This window comes from Lobosporangium transversale, assembly GCF_002105155.1.
Source record: "Lobosporangium transversale strain NRRL 3116 chromosome Unknown BCR41scaffold_47, whole genome shotgun sequence".
In the NCBI taxonomy this organism is placed as follows: domain Eukaryota; kingdom Fungi; phylum Mortierellomycota; class Mortierellomycetes; order Mortierellales; family Mortierellaceae; genus Lobosporangium; species Lobosporangium transversale.
Window position 1 is genome coordinate 245,769 of NW_019029025.1, and position 12,845 is coordinate 258,613.

The 12,845-nt window shown below is 42.3% G+C and overlaps 3 protein-coding genes across 3 annotated transcripts; 2 read left to right on the plus strand and 1 right to left on the minus strand.

Annotated features, from left to right (window-relative positions):
• Window positions 1–452: 452 nt before the first annotated feature.
• Window positions 453–1,593, plus strand: BCR41DRAFT_311863 (hypothetical protein; the record flags this gene model as incomplete). Its single annotated transcript, XM_022021060.1, has 3 exons — window positions 453–948; window positions 1,093–1,203; window positions 1,334–1,593. 3 exons carry the CDS (start codon window positions 453–455, stop codon window positions 1,591–1,593), a joined length of 867 nt encoding a protein of 288 aa, XP_021877423.1.
• Window positions 1,594–4,027: 2,434 nt separating this feature from the next.
• On the plus strand, window positions 4,028–9,919 carry BCR41DRAFT_374185 (hypothetical protein; the record flags this gene model as incomplete). The annotated part of the gene is made up of 4 exons (XM_022026848.1): window positions 4,028–4,356; window positions 4,467–4,544; window positions 4,706–6,545; window positions 6,704–9,919. 4 exons carry the CDS (start codon window positions 4,028–4,030, stop codon window positions 9,917–9,919), a joined length of 5,463 nt encoding a protein of 1,820 aa, XP_021877424.1.
• Window positions 9,920–10,801: 882 nt separating this feature from the next.
• Window positions 10,802–12,526, minus strand: BCR41DRAFT_374186 (eukaryotic release factor 1; the record flags this gene model as incomplete). The annotated part of the gene is made up of 4 exons (XM_022026849.1): window positions 10,802–10,944; window positions 11,051–11,941; window positions 12,137–12,312; window positions 12,441–12,526. 4 exons carry the CDS (start codon window positions 12,524–12,526, stop codon window positions 10,802–10,804), a joined length of 1,296 nt encoding a protein of 431 aa, XP_021877425.1.
• Window positions 12,527–12,845: the final 319 nt, after the last annotated feature.

Below are 12,845 nucleotides of genomic sequence, written 5' to 3' on the forward strand. Positions count from 1 at the left end.
ACCATGCGTAAACTGACCATAGCCTCAGGGCCTTCTCCTTTTAAAATACAGGAATTATTTTTTTTTATTTCCAGAAATGGCAATTAATGTTTGTCAGCCCAAATTGTTTTGAACAGCATAAAAAGGAAAGTACATCCCACGGATCAAAAAAAAAAAAAAAAAAAAAAAAAAAAAAGACACCCTTTTTCCATTGGATATTGCCTCTTTCTCCCTAGTTTTTCATACCTTTCTTTCTCCACAGTTTTGACAGACACTCACAAAAACATACTCTTATTCTTTATATTGCATCTCGGATTCATTCCTCATATTGACCATTGACTATGACAACATCTTCAGAGTTGAAACTGGAGGATCCGACAGATCAACAGGTCCCAATTCAGGACGAATGGGGCCCAGTGATATCGCATCACAAGGCGCCCTTTGAGATTGGTGATGTGTTTTTGTATTCAGTCATGACCTCAGTGTTCTTTGGATTCCTACATCTCTATGGTCCTCAATTCTGGTCCTCGATCTTGGCAAGTTATCCTAAATCAGTTATTATTCCTTGGGGAACATTTATAATTTCTCAGGTCGGATTCTGGTTCTGGGTATCCTTACTGGCAGTACTGGATCTATGTCAGTTTCCCAAGTCGTTTTGGCGTTACAAGATCCAACCGTTGAAGGTGCCGACCTGGGAATGGTATAGGAAGGCTTTGTGGGTAGTCTTACAGAATCAGTTTTTAGTGGCACTCCCTTCATCATTCTTGTTGTGGAAGCTGATGGACTTGAGAGGAAATCCTGTTGGGATGGAGCTACCGACTGTATGGGATCTATCAAAAGAATTGATTGGCTTCTTGGTAGTTGAGGAGTTGGGGTTTTATTATGGTCATCGTCTATTCCACCACCCCAAGCTTTATAAGCGAATTCATAAGAAACACCATCTTTACACAGCTCCTATTGGCATTGCAGGTAAGAGGAAAAAAAAAAAAAAAAAAAAAAAAAAAAAAAGATAAATGCAGATTTCACGTGCTCCTTAAAATACCAATTTTGCCACTAAAATTGACGCGTTTTTTTTTTTTTTTTTTTTTTTTTTTTTTCCCTTTACAACTTTAGCAATCTACTGTCATCCAATTGAGCATTTTGTATGCAACTTGTGCCCTTTAGCGCTTGGGCCTGTACTAATGAAGTCGCATATCCTGACCTTGTGGTTGTGGATTACCGTTGGTAAATATAACGATGATAGAAAAAGATTATTGGCTTTGAAGATAATCCTAAGGTGGATGAAGATGAAAATATTATTAACTTTTTCTTTTCTTGAAAAAAAAAAAAAAAAAAAAAAACCAAAACCAAAAAGGTCAAACGAATGCAATTAACTCCCACTGTGGATTCCATCTGCCCTTGTTCCCTTCACCATTGGCACATGATTACCATCATGAAGTTTTCAACAAGAATTTTGGCCCTTTAGGAGTGCTCGATTGGTTGCATGATACTGCTGGGAGCCGAGAAATGGCAGCCGAAAAGAAGCAGCGTGAGTTGGCTGCGACAACCCAGGCTCAGACAAATGTACAAGCAGTAGTTCCTGATTCTTCTAAACCAAACGTCAAGGAGGTGTAACAGGGGGAGGGTTGTCCTTTTGTTACTTTTGAAAAAATAAAATAAATAAGTAGCATAAGCATTGGAAGTGCATGGGATGACCGCAGTCGTGTATGATTTTATAAACCCGTGTTTGTTGTTTGCTGTGCCACTTGACCACTTGACACCCCTCGTCCATCCATCCTAAAAAAAACGTTCATTTGTATTTGAGCAAGAGACGCATCTGCATTTTTTATAGTTTGATGTTACGTGGACATCAATTCAACCCTCTTCCTTCTTTTACAAGCAGTTCAGTTGTTCGGTTCAGTTCAATCACATCACCTTTCGACATTCGTTCCTTCCCTTCATTCACCATTCCATTACTCATCTCCATTGACATTACTTCTTTTCCCTCCCCTTCTCTGCTCCTCTCTTCTCTTCCCTTCTCTTCTCCATCTCTTCCTTTTCTTTTCTTTTCTTTTCTATTTTCTTCTTGTCTTTCATTCCTTTCCTTTCCTTTCCTTTCCTTTCTTCTCTTTTGCTTCCTTTTCTCCTCTCCTCTTTCTCTCTCTCTTTTTACCTTTTTTTTTAAATACATTACATTATACTACACTACGCTTCATTCATTCGTTCATCTTATTCCAATTCAAACTCTCTTTAAACACTCCTTTTTTATTTTTATTTTTATTTTATTTTGTTATCATCTAGCTTTCCTCTTCCTCTTCACTGCTTACTGTGCTCTCTTATCCATTATCGTTTGGACATTTTTTTTTCTAATCCTTTTATTTGCGCTGCAATTGCATTCACGTCCTTAATAAGCTTGCCAGGACATGAAGCTTTATCGAGCAGAGACAGGCAAGCGCGTGCAGATACCCCTGCTGCGGCCAAATGATGGGTAATGTCATGCCGTATCATAACTTGTCCCTACTGTGTTATACTGTATTTTATAATCCATGTCCCCACCTAGTCACCTTGCCTTGTATTCGCTTCAGCAGAGTTTTCTCATCGTTACATGATCAGGTTCCATCAATTTGGGGGCAGTAATTTTTTTTTTTTTTTGTGTGTACAGCAAGTGTAAGATCATAGTGTGTTGCCACCATTTTTGTATGACAGCCTTTATAACTCAAAACCATATTGTTTTTTGTTGGATTTGTATTTGTTTGCATCGCATGGCATTTTCATTTGTTTTAATAGCAAATGAAACTTCTCTTGTTCTTGTTGGTGCTGTTGCTCTTTCTGAAAAAATGTCATGATACTTATATCATCCTGCTCTCTTTTTTTTTCATCAACTTTTCTCTTCATGCATATCTCTGAAAACCCTCTTTTATACATCGTAGCCTTGACACATTGCGTTTGGCTATCGAAAAGGTGACCAGGATCCCGCAGGGCTCCCAGATCCTGATGACCTCTGAAGGTTTGCAGCTCAAGCCAGATATGATGTTTGAAGTGATCACATCTACAGATAAGGTAAATATTTGATAAAAAAAAAAAAAAAAAAAGAAAGAAAAGGTTCGTTTTGTTGGGATTGGTTCAGATGCACATTGTGACATGTTGCAGCACTTTTCTTTCGTCCATCTCTCATATTGATCCATCATATACAACAGAATAAATGTATGTGGACTGCTCGTGGTGACTCCTTTTACTTCCCTGCATTGATACTAGCGTATATGAACTACGCATTAATGAACTAAAACAGGTCATTTTGATCGTCATCAGTTTGGGTCTTTTGTTTTTTTTTTTTACAACCTCCCTTTTCCCTACTTTTTGATCGCGCCAAGATAGGCAATGTTTGGGGGACTATTTGTCTCTCCCTCATCTTTTGCAAAATTTGTTTATTGGACCAGGGAGACAAAGGACTCTGTTCTATCTGGAGAAATGGACAACAGAGAGTGGTCAAACTATCAAAAAAAAAAAAAAAAAAAAAAAAAGAGGGCACGGCCCGATCGATTTTATTCAGGGACACACCGAGCATCCATGAACATCATGTGTGATTTGGTCTTTTATGTATTTTTTTTTTTTTTTTTTTTTTTTTTTGCTTTGTTATGACTTCGCCTCCACCTGAAATATATTTATTTCGCACTGCACTTGAAGAATGGTTAGACAAAATATTTTTGCTTTTCATGTCACCGAATCCAACCAAAACGAAATTTAAAATGATTGTTCTCTTGAAATCGAAGCTCGCTTATTGCAGTTCTTATTCATATACTTCCCGATCTTCCCCTTGCCCTCTATTGTGGGCGTGTCAATTTGTCATTGCTAAAAAAAAAATAAATAAATAAGAGGTATCACATGGGCTTTCCAAAACATAAATGATTGCATACCAGTGGTACTTATTGCATTCAGCTGACTTTTCTCATAAATGAACCCGCGTATCCAATCCGACAATCATGAAATAACAAGCATATGTGCTTCATTGGCTCTACAACTCATTTATCCTGCATCTCTGCATCACTACTATTAGGATGAATACACCATTATGGTCTATAATCGAGAGGTTCTTACGACCGACATTGGAAACAGCATATCCACTCTCACAGAACAGCCAAGAAGCGAACCTCCAGTCCTTGACCTCAGCCCTGCACAGCTTCAACCTCTCGATATCCCACCAAGGCCAGAGTCGCCTTCAGAAAATCGGGAATGGAGCAGCCAATTTCAAACAAATTTTGATGCATATGCTGCAAATATACTGGCGCATTATAAAGCTATCGTAGCCCATGCAAAGATCTGTGATCGGATAATGGAAGAGCTAAGAGTCCAAGCATTGGCAGTTCAAGTTGCCCTCACAAATTTAGATGCTCACAGCCGGTAGGTCATGCAAAAATATGATCCTTATTCTTAATTGGACTGGATGCTTGATACAAGAACAACATGTCAATGCGAAATTGCGTAATTTTACTTTTTTTTTTTTTTTTTAGGTCTGTGCTGGAGACATTCGAAAAATTCAATGCATTTGCCACAAAGGAATTCGCCAAACAGGCTCGACTATTGCAATCGTATGTAACATTTGTTTATTTTTTCTTGTCAATAGATATCATATGCCATAAAGGCTTATACATTCTAGCTTGGTTGGGCGCTGTACTGATTTTTTTTTTTTTTTTTTTTTTTTTTTTGTTCCATGGGATTGGAAAAATTCAACGACGAAAATATTTAAAAGATTTCCGCGTGATATCGATGTTCTACGACAAATTAAAGTACACCCCGCACTGCTGCCAGCAGATTCGCCTGAGCGGTATATCTCGGACTTCATACCAACGGAAAAGCTCGTACAATGGGCAGAACGCTGCCGAGAGATCCATGAAGGCTTGCTGCGTGACGGGAAAGATCTCTCTCGATCTATCAAGGAGGTTCAAGAAGGCACAATAGCTATTAGAAGCAACAGCGGCATCAACCTGGACCAACTGGAAGATGCTATGGCTGATATTCTACAGACACTTGAGCACCAGAGTCAAATCAGAGAATGGGTTGTACGAGACCAAAGTAGAGTCAAGGAAAAGCTGATAGAGATTTCTCGTCCCTCCGGATTCCCAGCATCCGCCTCAACTCTCGAGGCACTGGTACAGCTAGCTAATGTCTATGTTAAGGATTATATGGGCTCCTCCAAAAAAGCCGACAATATGCTTCGGGATAAGCTCACTATTTTCATAGCTGCAAAGCGCTCACAGACAGCCAACCTCATTACACAACTTATGCACATTTCTAGACTCCAATCTACAATCGCTAATATACCTCCCAGCCTCAGTAACTTGGATGAGTCTCTTCGGAAAAGAGACGCAGATTTCAGCCAGCTTGTATATGTTCAGCGTATCCCTATCGCATATGGCGCCTTGTTGGTGGAAGTTGTGCGTAGACGTGAGTACTCAAAGCTCCTGCTCCAAAAATCTCAACAGTTGGCTGAAGTTATGTCGCGCTTTCGGCAGCTGGAGCAACGCAGGCGAGATTCATTTAGGTCAGATATTGCCAAATTTGTGCCCGTAGTGGTGCCAGGGCTGGATGACGTCCCATCATTTTGCGAAATCAATGCTCTCAACACACGGGACCGTCTTCCATCTTTCACACGAGAACATATTGCGGAGTTTGAACGGCTTGTGAACCAATTAAGCATTGGTCTGGGAGGTCCCGATGACAGCCGTATGCAAGGTCAAGGCGTAGAGCAATCGAATGTCGGCATTAGTTCGATAAGTAGTGGTCAGGATCCTAATCAAGATGCATTTTCCCGACTTCGTACTACCCTCACAAAGATGACAGCACAGGTGGAAGCCATGGGCAGTGAATTTGACAAGATTTTGGAAAAAAGTTTTATGACGGACCGCATCATGCGTTTAGAGGAAGAAAATGCGCGACTTCGTGCAGAAATGTCACGGATCGATGTCCAACAGCGCTCAGGCACCCCACAACTGGCACAACAGCCGTTCTCTCGTCAAAACACGCCGGTTGGAGGGGTTGGAGGCTCTATCGGACAAGCATCCACAGCTATATCAGGAACTACTATTCCTAATAACCCATCGTCTTCTCCAAAACTGGCTCGCAAGCCTTCTAGAGGAAGCAGCTCCACACCCATCGCTCATCGCGGAGAGTCGGATGAGCAGCAACAGGCATTGCAGCAGCAACTTCAGCAGAATCAACGCCTTATAAAGGAAAATACAGAGTTGTCTACAAAAATCAAGGCCTATGAAACTAGGATCCGCTCACTAGAAGAAAAGCTCTATCAACACTTTCATGCCAGCTCTAGCGTGGAACTACCGCCATCACCGAAGGGCTCGGCCAGCCAACCAGGCCAATCAACAGACCCCGACCATCCTTGGAAGGCGTCTGAAAACCTGCATGATACTCATGACCAGCTTCAGCCTAACGAAGAAGGACGGAAAGTGGAGGAAGAAAGACTTCGGATTTTGGAGCAGGAGCTGCAGGATATCTCACTCAAATTACATGAAACAGAGTCTAAATTACGAGACGAATGCAATGTCAGCCGTCAGGCTTTAGCTCTCCAAGACGAGGTACATTATAATCTCTTGCTTTATCATCCCAGTCAGTTTCCATGATTATGGATATTAATCATTTACATTCTTGAACGCAACTTTATTTATTTATTTTTATTTTTATTTTTATTTTTATTTTTATTATTATTATTACCATTATTATTTCGATGTACCAGCTTCGGCAAGAGCTTCTGGAGCTCAAGTTGCAATCAGCAACCATGGAAGGAGCATCAAATGAAGGCAAGGTAGCTGACACTATTGCTCAGAAGAGAGCCGGCGAGCTGGATGAGGGACTTAAGGATATGACTCACAAATACGAGCTTCTATTGCAGCGTCAGGAGAAGGAGAAAGAAACCCATGCGATGGAGATTCAAACATTCAAGGACCGCATCCAAGAACTCAATAATCAGCTCAGCATTGATAAAGAGGCATGGGAAAAGCAGCTAGGACAGGCAACGGAAAGGGCAACAGAGCTGGAGAACGAGCTAGCCGTTGTGAACGAAGAGTTGCAGAATAAGGTGCTTCAACTAGAAGAAGAGCTCGAAAATCATGCAGCTGAACATGAAAATATCACTGCGCGCGCTCGGGAGCAGGAAAGACAACTCGAGTCACACCGTACAGTTTACAATGATATTTTTGTACAGCTTAAGGAACAAGAGCAAAAGACATCTGACGCCATACGAGATGGACAGAAGGCGAAAGATGACTATGCAAAGTTACATGAAACTCAGCTGACGTTGGAAAGAGAACATGAGGCGCTAACCAAAGCCCATACGGCCACGCAGAAAGCAAAAGATGACTTGGCTGAGCAGACAGAAATCCTTCGTAAGCAGATATCTGAACTAGAAACTCAACGAGAGGTGTACAAGGCCGACGTAAATCTTCGACTTGAAGAGGCCAAGATTATGGTGCGGCGTGCTGAAGAGGACTGGAAAGAGAAATCCAGGCTTTTAGATAATATGGAGCGTGCAATCAAAGATCTTGCCAAACCCATCCAGCAGTCACTAGTTGCGCTTGGACACACCCAAATGCAAGTGGAGATTACAAGCGTTGATCATGTACATGAAAGATTGCAGGAAATTGGACGCGGCATTCAGGATGCTGTTAATAAGCACAGGGCAGATATGCTTGGAGTACAAGAGGATAATGAAATGCGCGTTGGGGAACTGAACAAGGAATATGAGATGGACAAAAAGAAGCTATACGCCACCATCGACGAGCTTAAGAAAGCTTGTCAGGATGCTGAGGAAGGAGCGGCTACGGTCGCTAAGGAACTAGGATCGACTATAGTTCGTCTCAAAGAGGAACTAGAAAATGCTCGTACTCAGCATCGTGCTTCAGCTATCCCAGTACCGGTCTCAACAACGCCCACAGCTGGATCACCAGCGCCGTCGACTTCGTCTGTCACCCTCATGTCATCTTTAATGCATACTGGTATAGACAATCCTGAGCAGGTACAGAAGACAAGCATGGCCTTTAGTGTAGGTGACCGTGTCCTTTTAAGCGCCCTGGCACTTGACCTTGGAATCCATCTGCCTCTTGTGTCATCGCCTGAGGACGCCAACTATCCTAGTTCTTCTGTACTCTTGGACAAATCTGAGAAACGCAGCAAAACTGGAAGTACCCTGGCTGTATCTCAAACATCGCATACCAGCTCTTCGTCTTCCTCAGTCGCTATATCTTCCAGCAGTGGATCAGGCAGAAGCTCCAGCACAACGGTCCCACTATCCAAGGACATACTACGGGATTTCGACTTTTCGGATCTTGATGTGGCTGAAACGACTTCATTAATCAAAAAGAAGCTGCTTGACACAGAGCACCTTCTTAAGAGATGGCAGCGAGAATGTAAACACCTTAAAGAAAAATACAATCGTGCCGCTGCAGAAGCTCATGAAAAGATTGCATTCCGCAACTTCAAAGTGGACGATCTCACGCTGTTCCTGCCTACACGCAATTCAGTGACGAAACCGTGGGCAGCATTCAATATCAACTTTCCGCATTACTTTTTAGACCCATCGTCAACCATGGTCAGTCAACTTCGAAACAGGGAGTGGATTGTGGCAAGGATCACGTCGATTACAGAAGCGATCGTTGACAAGCGGTTAGAGGTAGCGGAAGAAAACAATGGCACAACCCCCTCATCCTTAGCAACAACCTCTACAGCCGTTTCCTTCCACAATCCGTTTGGACTTGCCGATGGCGTCAAGTATTATCTTCTGGAGGCAACAAGCTGGAATGGGTACCATGGGCATGGCAAGTCATCATCATACCATTCTGGAAGTGGACGAGAAAGCAGTAGCAAGCTTCGTCATCACTCATCGACATCTGCTTTAAGTGAATCATCGAGCTCATCTTCGAGGCGTGAAAAAGAACGGCTCAATGAAGGAAAAGACAAGGATCATGAAAATGAGCGTCGAAAGCACCGAGAGCGCAGCAATGCTCACGGGGAGAAAGATGGATCCCATATTACAAGTATTAAAGAGGATCATCTGATAGAAATCTCATCCTCGCAGAAGCCTCGGGTTGCCAAAGAAAAACCATATAAAGAATCTATTAGCACGAGTTCCCCACTATCCACAGCCGTGAAGGTCTCTTCTACTTCCGGTGTGAACGCTTCGATGCTAAGTTTGCATCAATCTGCTAGTGAATCAGGTCATGGGTTGAGCGATAGTCAAGCAACAGTTGTAACAGACAAGACAATGGCGGGTTTTACCCAGCAGCAGACAAGGACAGGATCCACAACGGCGTTTGGAGCAGAGTCATCCTCTTCAAACTACTCGCCACCGACTGGTCAATCAGGTTCCGCCGCAGGGTACCGCTCCTCTGTTGGGGCTACTGGGTCCTCGCCAATTTCGATCCCTTACCAATCCGCCGCCACTAACGCCCTCAGGGCAATTTCAAGTTCGGTTGGTAGCACAGGCTCCGGCTCTGGATCAATACCTTCGTTACTGGCACATCATCTAGCAGGGATAGGATCTAATTCAGGATCGGGATCGGGACCAACGATGGTGGCAAGTAGCCCACCAAGAACTATGATCCTGTCGTCTTCACCACATATTACAGGCATATCTACAGTATCTGCCATGGGTACCACTGTGAGTGTCAACAGTGGGTCGTCAACTATGGCTCCGTCTCATACACAGGATGGAGGAGTACCCCCTAGTATAGGCTCGATTTCTGGGTCGTCTTCATCTTCAAACGCACCAGTTCATCCGAGTCGACTGAGTTTCTCCAGTAATCGAGAAGATATTGAGCAGCTGGCAGTTTTTGCTACGGATGAAGAACAAGAATGGGACAGAGAACAACAGCAACAACGTGAGCAACAACAAAGGAATGCATTCCATAGAACTTCATCTTCCACATCCACCTGGCATGGTCATGGTGATCTGTAAATAGACAAATGCAAGCCTTTTTTTTTTTTTTTTTTTTTTTTTTGGTTGCTGATCCTTGATATTATAATTTATAAAGTATGCCAAAAATGGCTTTTCGCCTATTGAAACCATGATATATTTCCATGAAGGGGGTACAGCCGTGTTGTCATGTATCCGTCCCATAGCTCCTGAGAATAGCTAATCCTGTTATGGAACAAGGAGATTAAAATCGCCTAGGGAAAAGAGACGTTTTACGAAGCGGGGGCAAGGAAAGTTCAGGCCGGCTAATAATTATTTTCTGAAAGTCGTTTTACATCGCTGACAAGCACTGGATCACTCAAGCGTTGTGGCCGGACATCGCTATTGCTTCTGATTGCTCACCAAGGCACATCGTGACTTCATACAAGCACCTGTGCCGACGCCCAAATGTCATGTCAGTGGATGTAGGTTTTAGTGAATTAAGCAAACTCAAACTTTGTTTGCAACTCAACAACAACATCCGAAGCAAGTTTGGAGATCAAGAAGTATACCTAGGAAAGTCTGTGCACCTTATTCATGTTTTATAGATTTTATTCATACTTTTCTCTTCCAATTTGAGAAATTGACCCCTCTTAATCTCAAGCATAACTGCGTAAAATTCCAACAAATAAATTATCAAGCTGATTATGTTCCAGGTTTTCTTCATCATATGCAGAGATCAGAAGCACTATTTCAAAATTCAAAAGAATAAATCCATTAGTCTGAAGTAAAATTTACAAGCTACAATCTCAACCTCTCAAAGCAGATCCCATTACTTACCTTCTCTAGTAAACTGTCCACTCATTTCCCTGCTTAAACTGAGCGACATTAGGCGCTCAGTTTCTTCCCCTCCTGAAGCGATGCAGCGTTGTCCTCATCATCGGGTCAATCCGAGAAGAACTCGTCAGAGTCATGAGTGAGAGCCTCAAAATCAAGCTTATAGCGGAGGATGCCCCCAATACCTCCAAAGCCTTTTACGAATTGAGAACCTTCCTGAGAACGATTAGTGACAAACTCAAGTGTAGCACCTAATCATAAAAAAAAAGAATTAGCCCCATTCAATTATGCAATATCCACTATTGAGGCGATTAAAAAAAAATAAAAAAAATAAATAAAAAAAAATAAAAAACTCACCAAAATCCTTGTATTTCTCTGCAAGCCATTCAAGCAAGGAAACCTTCTCAACAACCTCCATCTCGGAACCGTCTAGAGGATCAATAAAATTGGTGCGCTCCTTTTCTTGCTCCTTAGTGAAGTGCTTGATGTCAGTTTCACCAGCAGAATTTCGAAGTGTAACACGAGCGATATCAAGATTCTCCCAGACAATCAAGGTCTCAACAGCACCCATATCCAAAGCCTTCAATGTGTCTTCAACTCCGAAGCAGTACTTTCCAGTATCTTGTGAAATGGCATCAAAATACTTAGAAATCAAGCGCTTTTCCTGAATGAACTTAACATTGGAAAGCGCCTCGGCAGCAAGCTCGATGGCTTGATTGAAGCCATTCTCACCACCGTATGAGACGTCAACAATCTTAACAACCTTGGCTTGCAGACGAGGATCAAAAAGATCAGATTGAGACAATTCGGTCTTGAAATCAGCAGAACCAGCCAAGACCAAACCAGTGACGTTGACCTTGTCATTGGTGATAAAGTGCTGGACGGTCATCTCGGCGACCTTGCGAACATAATTGTGGCGCTTTTCATCACGCAGACGTGAGAAACGAAGAGCGGACTGACCTCCACGACCATGCTTCTTTGGCAGATCGACAGTAAACTTGTGGATGACTTCCCGAGTGTTTCCAGAGACAGTGCCAAACAAGGTTCCGTTACCATCCATGATGACGAATCCGAACTTGGAGTCAGACTCGAGTAACTCAGAAAGAGCCTCCGTGTGGAACTTGTTGTCACACATGTACAAAGAGGTATTAATAGGCTTATGAGGAGGGAAGTCAATATTGACCTTCTTTTCCTTGCCTTCCTCAGTGACGACAGTGCCGCAGTAAATGACCAGTCCAGTAGGCGGTACTAAAATAGTCGATATGCAAAAACAAGACTATAAGTTCCTAGGATATCATTAAGCTATCTATATGTGATATCCCCACGAAAAAAAATAGTAGGGAGGAGACTGTGCAAATTTCACGGCGCAGTAGTTCTAAAATAATCAGGCGCAGAACGCACATGCAGGAGGAAATCCTATGTGTGACGATTGTTGATTCTTACCTTTGGTGTAGAGCTTGAGACGTGCTTGGGTTGATGTGATGGCACTCAACACAGACAATCTGTTAACTCTGCTCTTGATGTTGGAGGCAGTTCCATACTCGTCAGCCAACATCTTGGAAACACGAGAAATCTGATCACCAGGAGGAATAATGAGCGAGATCATGGATGTTCCATTTCTGCATAAAAAAAAAAGGTAAGAGGCATGGACACCAACAAGACATGTTCATTAATAAACCCTGGTCCAGTACATGTAACAATGCAGACAAAGTCGAAAGTAAAAGAAAGGTGTGAAAGGAAAACATACCCACGAGCTGCCTCAAGACCCTTGATCAGCTTCTTGACCTTCCACATTTCGATATTATTATCGACGGAATCCTGAGGCGTAGACATGGTGCTATGAGGGGAATCAGAGAGCCGCAGAGTAAAATAAAAATAAAAATAAAAATAAAAATAAAGGTAATATGTGAGGATCTAAGAATTCAGTAGCAAACTTTTTGCCATAGTCAATTGACCAATATATGCATCATTCCATCGATGCATCCTTGTTCTGACTCGTACGATGTCTTACGTAAATGCTATCCTAGTGAGGGGTGAGTGTGACGAAGAGAGAAGGAGGAAATGATCTTGTCTGCATTCAAGAAAAACAAAAAGCAAAAAAAAAAAAAAAAAAAAAAAAGGAAGATTTGTATCTGAAACTACGTCAGAAGCT